The 15,814-nt window shown below is 37.3% G+C and overlaps 1 protein-coding gene and 1 pseudogene across 5 annotated transcripts in view; one reads left to right on the plus strand and one right to left on the minus strand.

The window, feature by feature from the left end:
* Nucleotides 1–15,814, plus strand: part of DGKH (diacylglycerol kinase eta) — a 202,477-nt gene that overhangs the window by 131,759 nt on the left and 54,904 nt on the right. For all 5 annotated transcript variants that reach the window (XM_055245347.2, XM_063619041.1, XM_063619042.1 and 2 more), the window contains exons 13-15: nt 3,392–3,476; nt 6,541–6,626; nt 13,977–14,076. In XM_055245347.2, the coding sequence (XP_055101322.1) occupies nt 3,392–3,476; nt 6,541–6,626; nt 13,977–14,076 (271 nt within the window). The remainder of the gene's footprint in view (nt 1–3,391; nt 3,477–6,540; nt 6,627–13,976; nt 14,077–15,814) is intronic.
* Nucleotides 9,407–10,021, minus strand: LOC129464219 (coiled-coil-helix-coiled-coil-helix domain-containing protein 2-like; annotated as a pseudogene).

Genomic DNA, 15,814 nt, shown 5'->3' on the forward strand with positions numbered 1-15,814 from the left:
CACGCCTGTAATCCCAGCACTTTGGGAGGCCCAGGTGGGCGAATTACCTGAGGTCAGGAGTTCGAGACCAGCCTGGCCAACATGGTGAAACCCCATCTCTACTAAAAATACAAAAATTAACTGGGCATGGTGGTGGGCACCTGTAATCCCAGCTACTCAGGAGGCTGTGGCAGGAGAATCGCTTGAACCCAGGAGGCGGAGGTCGCAGTGAGCTGAGATTATGCCAATGCACTGAAGCCTGGCCAACAGAGCGAGACTCTGTCTCAAAAAAAAAAAAAAAAAAAAAAAAAAAAAAAAAAAAAAAAACCCCACCAAGTTAAAAAGTCATTGTTTAATGTTCTAAATTAGATGAGTTTTTCAAATATATTTATTTGATCCTCAAAACAACACTGTGGGTTGGGTCAGAAAAGCATTATTTTACAAAGATGAAAATGTAGTCTTCTGGATACAGTGGGAATAAAACAACTAATTTTTGTCTGCCTAGCACTTTCTAGTTGCTTTACTTCGTGCATCGTCTCATTTAATCATCACCCTTCTCCTAGAGATAGCTAATATTGCCATGTCCATTTTACTGGTGAAAAGGTTTAGGAGGCTTTTACATTATCTAAGTTAAATAGCTAATAAGTAATAGAACGGGCACGGTAAACTGCAATCCCTGCTCTCTCTAGTGTCCAGGGTCCTTTCTCAACTCTGCACTCTCTCCCCTTTATGTGTGTAGGCCAGATGGTTCCTTCCTTCTGGCCTCTGCCTCTGCTTAGCTTTTACTCATATGCACCTCTTCCTCACTTTTTCATCCCTTGCTGCTGCTTTCTCCTTTTTATTTAGCTCCAACCATTTCCTGTCGAGTGGGGAGGTATAGTGGGAAGGTGCAAGGAACTCAGACATTTGGATGGATTTATTTACCATTTATTTAACTGTCTTTGACCAGAAAAGTATTTCCAGCTATAAGGAACTTGACTTTTATGTTTCTACTCGTGGTTTTCCCTGTTTGGATATTTACAAAGTTTAATTGTTTTGTTTGCGTGCATCATACCTATTTTCTGCACTGGAATGTTAGCTTCACTGGGGAAGCCTATTCACCCTTGTGTTTCCAGACCCCGTGACCTTGAAATGCTCAATATAGTATATCTGCTGCATGGATAAATGAATGGCTTTTGGTTTTCAAATATAAATTTCTTTTTTTGTTTTGAGACGGAGTCTCACTCTGTAGCCCAGGCTGGAGTGCAGTGGTGCGATCTTGCCTCACTGCAAGCTCCGCCTCCCAGGTTCACGCCATTCTTCTGCCTCAGCCTCCCAAGTAGCCGGGACTATAGGTGCCTGCCACCACGCCCGGCTAATTTTTGTATTTTTAGTAGAGATGGGGTTTCACCATGTTAGCCAGGATGGTCTTGATCTCCTGACCTCGTGATCCACCCGCCTCCGCCTCCCAAAGTGGTGGGATTATAGGCGTGAGCCACCACACCCGGCCTCTTTTTTTTGAGACAGAGTTTTGCTTTGTCGCCAGGCTGGAGTGCAGTGGCACAATCTCGGCTCACTGTAACCTCCACATTCTGGGTTCAAGCAATTCTCCTGCCTCAGCCTCCCAAGTAACTGGGACTACAGGCGTGTGCCACCACACCCAGCTGATTTTTGTAGTTTTAGTAGAGACGGGGTTTCACCGTGTTGGCCAGGATGGTCTTGATCTTTTGACCTCTTGACCTCGTGATCTGCCCGCCTTGGCCTCCCAAAGTAAATTTCTTTTAAAGTATTTTCATGTCAAGAGTTGAATAGTAGCTAAAAGTAGCTAGTTTACATATCCCAAAATGTAATTTATATCTATTGGGGGGCTTTCTGGGAATTTGAATTTTTATGCAAACATTTATTCTCATAGGCTGAATGATACACTAGGCTCTGTTTAAATATTGATCTTGGGATTTTCCTCTGGGTTCTATCAGTAGCTTCAGCTGTGTTATGCTTTTCTTAAAATTCATGTGTCAAGGTACTGCTTTTATTATGCTTTGTTTCTGTGTAAAAATCTTTATTTTACATCTTTTTTTTGAGATGGAGTTTTGCTGTTGTCATCCAGGCTGGAGTGCAGTGGCACAATCTTGGCTCACTGCAACCTCCGCCTCACTGGTTCAAGTGATTCTCCTGCCTCAGTCTCCCGAGTAGCTGGGATTACAGGTGCCCGCCACCAAACCTGGCTATTTTTTTTTTGTATTTTTAGTAGAGACGGGGTTTCACCATGTTGGCCAGGCTGATCTTGAACTCCTGACGTCAGGTGATCCGCCTGCCATGGCCTCCCAAAATGCTGGGATTACAGGCATGAGCTACCGCACCTGGCCTTTTTTCTTTTTTTTGAGACAGGGTCTGGCTCTGTCGCCCGGGCTGGAGTGCAGTGGCGTGATCTCAGCTCACTGCAACCTCCACCTCCCAGGCTCAAGTGATCCTCCCTCCTCAGCAATCCAAGTAGCTGGGATTACAGGTGCACAGCACCATGCCAGGCTATTTTTAATTTTTTTGTAGAGACGAAGTTTCACCATGTTGCCTAGGCTGGTCTGGAACTCCTGAGCCCCAGCGATTCATTCACTTCAGTCTCCCAAAGTGCTGGGATTACAGGCATGAGCCACCACACCTGGCCTTTATTTCATATTTTGTTAGTCTACAATAATGTCCTGGCCCAACTCTTCTTCCCAAATTTTGAAATTATTATTTTGGATGGAAAACTGGACTTACCTTGAGTTGATTGCTTTTCTCTAACACCAAATGATTTTATGTTTGCTTTGAAATTAATACTTACAGCTAATTGAAATAAATTTACTTCAGTTAAGTATTATTAATATTTTCCCCCTACTCCCATGGTTACATTCATTCTTAATTTAAGAAGAGGTATTTAGCTAATTTTCCTTTTATGTATGTATAAGCTGATTTGGCAAGTGTGATTGAGTAACAGTTTATAGGTAGTATGTATTTATTTAATTTAAGACATTGTTTTAAAACTTCGGGTTATGACTCATTAGTAATTTATAACCTAGTTAGTAAACTGCAATGAGCATTATTTTTAAAATAGAACAGAAAAGAATGGAAAAGTCAGAATGCATTGCACCTGAGAAGAAGTGGGGGCATTGTAACATGTGTGAATTTCTTATTGTGGGCTATGGGTCTTAAAACACTTGGAAGCCACTAATTGGAGAAATGGTAAGATGTAGAAATCATAAACTATAAATTCAACATTTTATGAGATTACTGAAATGTGATCTCTTTTCCCATTTTTGGTTGTTTTAAAATAAAATAAACCATAGTTGATGAATGTGTGTGTGTGTGTGTGTGTGTGTGTGTGTGTATGAGATGGTAACAGTTAGTTTATCCAATTTTAAGGAAATCTTAGACCAAAGAGTTTTTCTCCCTTCAGGTGGAGTATAATGACATATGAACTCAAATTGCCACCAAAAGCTTCCCTACTTCCAGGACCTCCAGAAGCATCTGAAGAATTTTATGTAAGACTTAACCCTTTACCTATCATTTGAAATGGGGGTGGATGTCTTAAAAAAAAAAAAAAGAGAGAAAATGTACTCCTAATATATGGTGGTAGCATGTTAACTTAATTTTATTTTTGGGGTATGGTCGCGTTGACTACCTCTAGTCCTCTCCCCCAGAGAGAAGAATCCTGAATCTAGGTTAGAGTCCTTCCATGACCACCCACACTGGGAGTGCCCCGTCACTCCTCTTCCTGGGCCTCTTCATGTGTAAAGTGAGGCTACAAAGTCGTGGGAGTTAAATGATATAACAGATGTGTAAAGCACTATCTGTTCTCCTGCACAGATAATTCCTCCCTGCATGTTCTACCTGCCTTTTTCCGTTTTATCAGCAGAGCTCCAGGAAGGTCAGCTGGTGTTTCCTGTTAGTGTTTATTCATCTTCTACTTTGGCCGTTAGATTGTTTGATTATAAGATGTTAGCCTCTTTAAACAGTATCCAAACACACCATGGCCAGAATATTATACAATTTTTGTCTTACTGCTTGCTTTGCGTACTCTTTTCTTGTTCTTTTCTTTTTGAGACAGGGTCTTGCTCTGTGGCCCAGGCTGGCTGGAATGCAATGATGCAAACACAGCTCACTGCAGCCTTGACCTCCTGGTCTCAAGAGATCCTGCTGCCTTAGCCTCCCAAAGTGCTGGGATTACAGGCATGAGACACTGTGGCCGGCCCCTACTCTTTTGAAGGGACAGCAAGACAGGTCTCTGGGTTAAGCCCGTTGATATAGTTAAAGGAAGAAAGACCACTTAATTCCATCTCTACTACAGACCATAAATGACTAACATTTTTAAAGATTCAGCATTCTGATTAAACCTCAAAGCGGTGTAGATTTAAAACAGAACCTGACTTTCAAAGGATTATTCTCTGACTAATTAAGACCATTTGATCTATGCTAGCTTATTTTTCCCTCCAGGAAAATTCATCTGTTTATTTTACAGTTGAAATCTTTGTTTTGTCATTAAGAAAATTATGATCTTGTCAAAACTAAGGCAAGGAATGATAACTACAAACATGGGGCCGTTTCTTAGAGAAGCTAATTGTATTTTAAAAACTTTTTCTGACATAAAAACTGCTGATAGCCAAAACTGCTTCTAAAAAAATTTGGGAAATACAAAATTATATGAAAAAGAAAATAAAATCACCTGTAGCCCTACCACCCAGAGATAATCACTATTAAAGATTAATATATTTACCATTTTATTTTCAGCAGCATTTTTAGTTATGTGATTCCATAAACATAACACATTTTTATGGAAACCAGTCCTTTATATTAACAGTATTTTTGTAAATGTTATTAATTTTCTTTCCAAAAAAGACAAAAAGAATTTTTTTCTTCCATTTACTTCAGAAATGTCTGTTTTCTAGCATATAAAATAATAGTAAATAATTTACTTTTATCACTTATGTGTAATCACTAAATATGAGGTACAATTCTAAAGATATGAGGGAAATCTCTCTTTTTTGTACAAAAGGGTTTTAAATGAAACTTTGCTTTTTAAAAATAAACTTATTTTTGTTTATCTTCAACAGAAGATTCTGAATGTTGCATCTTCTTTTTAATCTTAATTGGATCTTCAATTAAGTCTGAATAAACTGAGGCTGATTGGTGGAAGTAATGAAAAGATACCTGAGTCAGGCAGAAGAGCATAGGCGGCCAGCTTGCCTAGAGCAGATCATTTATACTAGAAAATTTTGAGCTGTGTGAAATGGAATATTATTTGAGGCATACATTTGATGTAAGGCTCTGAATATGAGGCTGTTTAAATATTGTGCACATTTTTACATATTAGGAAAATGTATGTGTTCTTTCAACAGGATGTTAAAGTTTGAGTCAAATAGAAAAGGGATTATGGATGCTTTTGGCATTTTGACTATTGTTTAAAAGAAATATTTATTTACGTGATTATACGAAAGTGTATTCAGCATTTTTGAAAACTTTTTTATTGAATTATACATACAGAAGAGTGCACAGGTCATAAATGTATAGCTTGGTAAATTTTCACAAACTAAACAAATCTATGCCAGGCCACCCGACAGTGTTCAAGTACCCCGTAAGCCCCCTCATGCCCTCTTTCAGTCAAGACCCCCACCTCCTACCCCAATAATCACTATGCTAACTTCTAATAGCATAGATTGGTATCTGTTTTGTACTTTATAAAATAGAATCATTTTGTATGCTCTCATGTGTTCCTGGATTCTTTCACTCAATGTTATGTTTATCAGATTGATCTATACTGTGGCTTGGCTATAAATCATTCATTCTCATTCTCCTATGGTCTTCCATTGCACAAATACACTGTCATTTGTCATCTTTTCTACTATTAGATGAATGCTGCCGTGAACATCCTAGTGCATGTCTTTTGGTGAACACAATTCTGCATTTCTTTTGGGTGTAGATATAGAAGTTGAATTTCTGAGTCCTGTGATATCATTACATATGTTCAGCTTTAAGAGACACTACCAAATCGTTTGTGAGAGTGTTATCAGTTTGCATTCCCATCAGCAGCGTATGAGAATTCTGTAGCTCCATAGCCTTGCTAGCACTTGCCATTTTCTAGTTGTTTTCATTTTAGCCATTTTGGAGCTGCATGGTGGTACTGCATTGTGGTTTTAGTTTCCATTTGCCTGATGGCTGAGATTGGATATGTTTTCATCTGTTTATGGGCCATTTGGATATTTTTATATTTAAATGTCTAGTCTTTTGCCCAATTTTTATTAGATTTTTTGGCTTTTATTGTGCTACTTTGTAGGAATTATTTTTATATTGAAATATTTTTACATTAAAAAATTTTGTAAAGGAGTTTTTATGGATTTCTATAAGAATATAAATTAAAGAATTCCAGAAACTGAAAGCCTTTTGCCAAAAGGAAATATCTATTTTGTATGATGACTCTTTCATATATTTCATTATAGTGATTACCCTGCCTAAACATATGTCATGAAGGGTTCCATTTCTGGAGCAGCAATAAGTGAGTTGTATAAATGCCAGCAACAATAATACAGTGTAGAGTTTTCTTTTTTTCAGATGACGATTTATGAAGACTCAGTTGCAACGCATCTTACAAAAATCCTCAATTCTGATGAACATGCAGTGGTCATATCTTCTGCCAAGTGAGTTGTGGGTTTTAAGTCTTTAAATGTGGTGAAAATGAAATGATAGCTGGCTCCTACCATTTAGGTCATTTCTTTGTGAGTTTTCTTCTCAAAAAATATCTTGGAAGTAGCTTATAAAATTAGATATACTAAATTTGAATTGATTTTTAAAAATCATGTTAGCATCTTATTTGCAGTGGTGTATACTTAGAGGGTATTTTTTTAATGTTTAATTTGAAACATTTTTATCAAAAAGGTGTAAGAAGCGTTTAGAGTTTAATTAACCTAAATGTCTATTTAAGGAAATGTTTATGATTACTTATAATATGGAAAACACATTTCATTATAATTCATTATTTCCATAAACACTACTATTTAGGAACTGTTTACATCACATTAGAAAAAGGAAAATGATGAGATTTTTCAAAATAATGTTTCCCAGCATGTTTAAATTGAATAATTACATTTTAATTCAAAGTTATCATATTTTAGTGAAGTTGATTTTGTACATGGAGCCAAAGCTACTTGATGTTATTATCCCAAATATTGCCTGGCTGGAATTTAGAATTTAGTTTCGAAGCATCCTATGCTGATGTCAAGAGACTGGAAAGTCGACTAGAAGAAGGGGTGACACCAACTGAAATTTTCAACTGATAAGCAAAAGAATGCATTCAAATTCTGGCTTAGCAAAGCACGGGTTACTATTACGCAGGAAGAGAGGAGAAAAGGGGAAGAAAGAAAGAATAGGGGTGGGAAAGTGGTAAAGAAAAAATACACAAATTTTGGTATATTATGTACTTAATTCACAGTGAAGTTGAGGAAAGACAAGATGAATCATTATAAACACATTTGCTTGTGAAAAAAGTACAAATGTAGTAACAATTGTTTTTGACAACATATTCCCCAGAAATAGGAAACAGGACTTCACAACAGGAAAAGAATTGAATGGCTTACAGCAAGGGAAGCACACTAGTTGGCCCAGGAGAGGTGGGCTGCAGACTATTTGGCGGGCAGTGCTGCAGGTTTCTGTTTTGTGCAAATATTGGACTAAAGCATCTTCTGCCATTTTTACTTAATTGAAAACAATTTCCTTACAATCATGTAACTAAAATAAAATACAGAAATAATTGGAAACTGCATTGAATAGAAGACTATAACTGTCATCTGTAACTTTATTGCTTAATTTTTCTTGTAAAGGAGAAAATTTAATTCTATCTAATTTATTAATGTCAACAAAACAGAGTTTTAATATTTTAATATTGGAATTCTGTGTAAGATTGTATTTGAACCAGGTACAGTGGCTCATGCCTGTAATTCCAACACTTTGGGAGGCCAAGGTGGGCAGATTACTTGAAGCCCAGGAGTTCAAGGCCAGCCTGGGCAATATGAAAAAACCTCGTCTCTACTCAAAATATACATACTAAAATTAGCCAGGTGTGTTGGTGCCTGCCTGTAGTCCCAGCTTCTCAGAAGGCTGAGGTGGGAGGATCACTTGAGCCTGGGAGATGGAGGTTGTACTAGAGGTAAGATGGCGCCACTGCATTCCAGCCTGGGTGACAGAGTGAGATCTTGTCTCAAAAAAAAAAAAAAAAAAAAAGATTTTATTAGAGAAAAGGTTTCCACTGCCAAAAATGTTATATTACAAAGGTGTTAAGGTTAAGAATGATAGGGAGAAAAAGGAGTGGCTACTATAATTATCCTGTTTGCATCTGTGGAAATTTCTTAACAAGAATTCCACTTCATTAAAAGTATGTACAATATATGAAAGGTAGTGATCAAACACATGAAAGTCAATATAAAGGTTTTGCTGACATCCAAACTATAAAAAGTGGCCAGTTAAAATATTTACTTAACTATATTAAACAAAAAAATAATTCTCTTATGACTTGCTATACCTTTAAAAAGCTTCCATTACAGCTTTGCACCTTTTCTAGCAATGTCCTCTGAAATGTCATATCAAAATACATTTGATTCACAGGGCAAGGGCCAGCCCATCACTTAGGTGTGTGAACTGGGCCTGGGATGAGAAAGACAACAGGGAGTGCTAAGGCCTGGGACAAACTGGAGATCTGTCCATTTCACCATCAAGCAATATAATTCATTGAAAACCCCAGCAGCACTGCCCGCCAAACAAAGAGTGTGTAGCCCACCTCTCCTGGGCCAGCCATTGTGCTTCCATTCAGCGCTTTTTCTAGTGTTCAATCCTGTTTCCTATTTGTGGGGAATATGGAAAGAAGGCCTGTTATTTCTCCCTCATGGAACTGCTAGGATAATTAAGCTGAGTAATATAATAAGTATAGAGCTTATAAATGACAGAGGGCTATATTAAATTATGGTATCATCACTTCACGTTTTACCCGATTACATTTCAGATGTTTTCTTTGACCTTGGCCTGACTCTTTGTCTAAGGCTCTGCTCTTAGCCCTAGCTTTGGGTTTCTCCCTAACCAGCTTGCCTGCCCTTAAGCAGATTCCATTCTGATGCAGGACCCCTCTTGTCACTCACTCATCTGTGCTTCCAGGCCTTTACAACTCCAGATACAATTCTAGGGAATTTGCCATAAAGAGGCTGAAGAGAAAAAAGAGGAGACAATATGTAATTATTTGGTACTAGTAATACAATATATGTTAAATTTTATTTTTTAGTATTACTATTTTTGGAAGAAAATCACTTTATTCCAGTTATCTTACAAACAATAAAATCACAACAGCTGGTTTAAAAAGGCCACACAAACATTTACCCAGCTCCAAATTCTGTACCATCTTAATGAAATTCTGCACAGTAAGAATATGCTCTTCCACTGCAATTCTGAAGCAAGGAAGCTATGAATGACAGAGGAAAGGCTTAACTGCTGGTTTCACACTTTATACCTTCACTATCTGTTACATTTTTATGCTAAATTTACTTGGTCATGAAAGCTGATTTTCCATGTCTTCGGTTGAACTTCTTGATTAGGCCAGTCCATGTGCATGTCTGCACTGTTTCAGCACCTCATTGGAACCCTCACCGAGCTTGACATCACCCTAGTTCTGGGAACACTCCAGAAACTGTTCTATCTTATACAAGCAAGGCTGCTGCTGCTGTGCAGCTAGTCTCCCAGAGGCTCCTGGTAAGTGATGTCAGGCCTTGTGAGCCCAGCATTACTTCCTCTGTCGAAGACCCCCCCATTCCCATGATGGTTGACCCAGTATGTGCCCCACAGCAGGGCCCACAGCCACGCCGGCTGCAGTGGTTGCCATCTGGACCATCAGACCTGGCTGCCAGGGTGCAGCAGCAGGAGACTCAACTGCAGTGGATGGGGCCACTGCTGGCAGCTGAGCTGCTGGTGCTGGCCTGGGTGCAGGTCTCATTGGAGGTGCCTGGCTGGCCGGAGGGGCCATGCTGGAGGTGCAGCTTTGACTTCCATGTGCCATCACAAATGGGTAGTGGCTCAGCATCTCTAAATTTTCTTTTTATGGACATTTTCAAACAAAACTGGTATAATTACTTCCCACCATACCCATCATTCAGTTTCAGTATTTACCAACATTTTGCCATCTGCTTCCTACTTTATTTTGCTACAGTATCTCTAAGAACATCCTGAAAATTATTCTACTGCACTTTTGGTATATAGTCCTCCTTCTCTATCCATGGTGGATTGGCTCCAGGACCCCCTTGGATACCAATATTCATAGGTACTCAAGTCCCCTCATAGAAAATGCCATAGTATTTGCATGTAACTACACACATCCTTCCACATACTTTAATCTTCTCTAGATTATTTATAATAACATGTATTTGCTATGTAAATAGTTGTTATACTGTATTGTTCAGGGAATGATGACAAAAAAAAGTCTGCACATATTCAATGTAGACAAAACAATCTGTTTTCTTTTTCAAATGTTTTCAATCCATGGTTGGTTGAATCCATGGATGTGGAACCCATGAATACGGAGGGCTGACTGTATGTGTGTGTGTGCGTGTGTGTGCGCATGTGCGCACATATAATCTTTTTAAAAATCTAGAAATTAATAATAATTCTCTAACAGTATCAATATTACTTAAGCCATATCCCATTTCCCTTAGTTTTCTCAGAGATTTTTTTGTGAACCTTGTCTGAATTTTGACAAGGTCTTTAAAAAAAAGAAAACAACCACACACACTTTATTTGTTCAAAATTCAGACAAAGTTCACACACTACATTTGAGTGATATCTCTTTAAGACTTTAAAAATCTTGACCAGGCATGGTGTTCCATGCCTATAATCTCAACACTTCGGGAGGCCAAGGTGGGAGAATTACTTGAGCCCAGGAGCTCAAGACCAGCCTGGGCAACATAGTGGAATCCCATCTCTACAAAAAGTTTTAAAATTAGCTGGGTGTGGTGGTATGTGCCTGTAGTCCTAGCTACTCAGGAGGCTGAGGTGAGAGGATCCCTTGAGCATGAGAGTTCAAGGCTGCAGTGAGCTGTGATCACGCCATTGCACTCCAACCTGGATGACAGAGTGAGATCCTGTCTTAAAAAAAAAAAAAAAAAAAACTTAAAAATTCTATAATGGTTTCCCTTTAAAAAACAATTCTTACTGAGGCATGACATATACAGTAAAACACCTAAATCACAAGAGCACAACTCAATGATTAAAAAAATACTGCGTGTACACAGTCACACACACTCACACACACACACACACACACACTTGTAATTGCTACCTAGATAAAGAATTCCCTTTTTTTGTGAATATCATTTATTTATTCAGTGATACAATATTAAGGCAAAATGTTTTAACCCTCTTGTGCATGTTTGTATTTATTTCATACAATAATAATTCCCAGTAGCCTTAACTGTTTTCAGCTATTTTTAAAATGTTGAAAGCTAATGGAAAAGTTGTATTCCACTAACATAGCTAACATGTAGGTTAACCTGAAACAACATTTCTTTGACCTTAGAACTTCATAAATTTGGTATGGTAATAGGAGTTATCTTCTGAGAATCACAGCTCTAACTAGCAATCATAGATACCATTTATTAATAAAAATGAAAAACAGTTATTAAATAAGTTGTCTTTAGCTGCAATATATGTCTCTCCTTTTATTTAGTCAGTAGTTTAAAAACTTTTTTAGCTTTAACTGTAGGAGTTAATTAGGTTTTTTACTTACGCACTCTACTCACCCCCCAAGTTTTGAAATAAATGCATTTTGTTCTGTGTACAAAAGTTTCAGAAAATGGGATAACTAACTAGCAGGAATATTGACGCCATTGTCATAGAACCATAGAATTTAGATTTGGAATCTACTTTAGGGATAATTTAGGCCAACCCACTTCATTTAATTGGTGAAGTGAGGTAGTTGTTAAAAATATTTCCTCAGAGCACAAAGATAGCTAGAGACAAAGATAGCTAGAGATTTTTATGTATTATGCATTGATACTTCTACATCATCTTCAGTTTCAAATTGGAACTTTTTATTAGATGAAAAATGAATTTTTCAGATATGATGACCCTGCCTGCCAATCTATGATTCTGTCTGGGTACCATTGCCATATTTATGTTAGTGTAGTATGTGCATATTTTATTGTCATTTGCCCATACTTTAAGAAATTAATTGGAAAGCTGATAAATAAGGGTACTAATACTAGTGATGAGAAGTATGGGTCTAACATATGTAATATAGTAGAGATGATGGTGGAAATCATCAGGTGTGTGAAATGTGGACTGTTGTTAGCCTCAACTGAGTATTTGGTTCACACAGTTGACTATGTTCAATTTTGAAGGAAGAGAACAAAATTAAGGGAATAAAATGTTGGAAATGCCAAAAGTTCTGTCTAGGCCTTATGCAGTGGCTCACCCCTGTAATCTCATTGCTTTGAGAATGCAAGTCAGGAGGATCGCTTGAGGCCATAAGTTAGAGACCAGCCGGGGCGACACAGAGAGACTACATCTCTACAAAAAAAGTTTTTTTTAATTAGCTCAGCATGGTGACATGGACCTGTGGTCCTAGCTACTCAGGAGGCTAAGCTGGGAGGATCACTTGAGCCCAGGAGTTCAGGGATGCAGTTACCTATGATCACACCATTGCACTCCAGCCTAGGCAACTGAGCAAGACCCCCATCTCTAAAAATGTTTTCTTTTTTTTTTTTTAAAAGTTCTAACATTGATTAAAGATATAATTAGGAATTTAGAATTTTTTAATCTCTATGGGAAAATCTGTATTCTACTTTCATTTATTTGACTTTTGCACATATTTTCTGGAAGTCTTATGTATAAAGTAGAAAACTATGTGTATAGTTGGAGAATATCTTTTGTCTTCCTATAGTAAATACATCTTAAGATTGTTTTTTTCTCCAATTTGCACGTTTCTGGTTGGTAGGACTTTGCAATCATACTATTTTTAAGTATATATTTTATTTCTGTTTTAATAACTCTACATTCACTATTTAGGTATAATAAAAGAAAAAGTAATAGAAAAAAAAACTGCTGGAACCTTTTTTTAATTTAAATTTCTCAATTTATATCAATGATAGAGAGCAATACTATGATTTAAAAAATAGCCTGATTCTATCAGCGTAAGCCTTGGCTTTAAAAAAGCTGGTCATATGCCATTCTGTTGATTGTTGTTTTTAATCCAGCACCAGATCCAGATCCAGATCCAAAGCTTTTCAAAAGGCAGATTTTGTTAGTGTTTCAAGTTATTTTGTCTTTTAGCTTATCTCTATTGCAAAGAAGCCAAATGTAATTAAAATAAACAAACAAGTAAACCATATACTGCTGACACTAACAAGACATAAATTAAATTAGTCTTGTAGTTATTGCATTGGAAAAAATGAATAGATTTACAGAGGAAATCTGTATCAAGGAAAAAATGAATAGATTTACAGAGAATATAACTCAAGTGGCAGATTTGTTTTCAGCATAAGGCACAACCTCTTTCTCTTCAGTAATAATATATTGTAACTGTAACAATCAAAATATCCATATGATGAGTCGTGGCTTGACAGTGACAAGTGACAATCTTATTTTTGTTCGGCACTGTAATTTCTGTTATGAAAATATGTAAGTTTAGAATTCCAGTGGAGAAAGCAAGATGATGCTTTATCATTTTTAAATGGGATCTAAAAATACTTAATTTAAATATTTGAGGAAAGCTTCTTATAACATTAATTACTATAATTTAAGTAATATATAGCAAGGCTTATTCATGTATGCATTTATCACTTAGAATGTCTGGAACTTATGTGAGACAAACTGCACAGCAGATAGAAGCATAGATTTATATACAGATGACCCAGATATTTGACAGTTTGCTTAATTGTGTTTCTTTTTAAATATATTCATAAATCAAAGCAAATCAATTCATGAAGCTTACTAAATTGTACAACTTCTTTTCCTCAAAGGACGCTATGTGAAACTGTAAAGGACTTCGTTGCCAAAGTAGAAAAGATGTATGACAAAACCTTGGAAAATGCCGTTGTAGCTGATGCCGTGGCCAGTAAAGTAAGAGGGGACTCTTCAGGGCATGAGAGTTGTTTACGGACAATGCTCACATTCAACTGTGTTTCAAAGCTAAATTGATTAGGTGGTTTTCCTGTCAAAACATCTTAAATCGAGAGAAAAATTACTTTAGATCAGATCTGAGGATTTTAAAAAATATTCTATTTTATTGTTACCCTTTAACATGTAGGAAAACTGCATTACTGAAAACCTAACTCAAATCCCTGTCATAGTGATTGACTTTTTTTGGAGACAGAGTCTTGCTCTGTCACCCAGGCTGGAGTGCAGTGATGCTATCTCTACTCACTGCAACCTTCGCCTCTCGGGTTCAAGCGATTCTCCTGTCTCAGCCCCCCAAGTAGCTGGATTACAGGTGCTTGCCACCACACTCAAATAATTTTTGTATTTCTAGTAGAGACGGGGTTTCACCATGTTGGCCAGGCTGGTCTTGAACTCCTGACTTCAGGTGATCCGTCCACCTCAGCCTCCCAAAATGCTGGGATTACAAGTGTGAACCACCACACCTGGCCATGATTGACTGAAGGGGAGATGCATAGCAGTCAGACCACAGGGGATCCTATGCAGCTGGGCTCCAGTGGAGAAAGCAAGGCTTTCCATTTCCAAACAGATTTGGGCCAGTTCAGCTATCTTCCAGCATGGTTCTTTGGATTTCCTAGACATTACAATTCTTGGTCTCTTTCAGAGTGCTGCTTCTTGCATTGCCTTTTTCTTAACAGATTTCTTTCCCCCTTTATAAACTAAAATAAGAACAGTTTACTGAACCTTAAAAACTACTATCTTTGCTTTCATTGGTTCACAACAGGACCTTCTTACAGAAGGCTTGAGTATCTTGGGCTTGCAAAGGAATTGGCTTCCCCAAATCCATGCTGGAGATGGCAGTTTAATTGAGTGGAAGAAAAAGAAAATAGAAATAAATATACATTTGAAGTTTTCTGCCTTTTTCTCTTGTCTTTCTGTTCTGTGGAGAGTTTCAGAACATAGAAACCCTTTCTGGCCATACTTCTGTCTCTAAACTATTTCTGCTGTAACCTTGTCTCAGCATATCATCAAAGACAAATAGATGAGGAGGAAAGGTACTGGAAATTGTATGGAGATGAAAAGTATCTCGGGGGTAGCATCAACAGCTTCAGTCCTAAATGTTTCTTCACCTCTCGTAATACAAGAAAAGCAGAAAGAAACAAGGGCTTGCCTAGTGCATGTTTTTCTTTCTGTATCCCTCTTCTTTTCACTCCTTATCCTTGTGCATTTTCCTTCCTGCACTTTTTTTGAGACAATAATCCCTTAGGCATTGTTCACTCCTTTGCAAACCAAAGCTTTGAAGGGGAGTTTGCCACAACTCAGCCAGATGTGCCATTTATGATGCTCAAAATGGTGCATTAAGTCAATTACTTTTTTAAAAAAGTTGATCCAATGTTTTGTGTAATGTATAGCAAATTTTGTATAATTTTTCATATAAAGCATCCCTTTGTATAAAGTGTCTGTTGTGTTATTTTAAGAAAAATAGCTGTATAAATATTCTAAAGATTTTTCCCCCATGAAATGGAGTCTGAGTGGCTCTGAAATTATGTAATAATTGTGCCAACTTAAAAAATTATAAATTATTTCATGTAGTAAACATCAATAAAGGCATCATCCCTCTAAATCAAAAGCCATAATTTAAATTATAATTGTCTATCTCTATTAAATGGAGATTTTAAAATTAGCTGCTTCCAGCACCAAA

The sequence above is a fragment of the Symphalangus syndactylus genome, chromosome 15, assembly GCF_028878055.3.
Source record: "Symphalangus syndactylus isolate Jambi chromosome 15, NHGRI_mSymSyn1-v2.1_pri, whole genome shotgun sequence".
Taxonomy (NCBI): Eukaryota; Metazoa; Chordata; class Mammalia; order Primates; family Hylobatidae; genus Symphalangus; species Symphalangus syndactylus.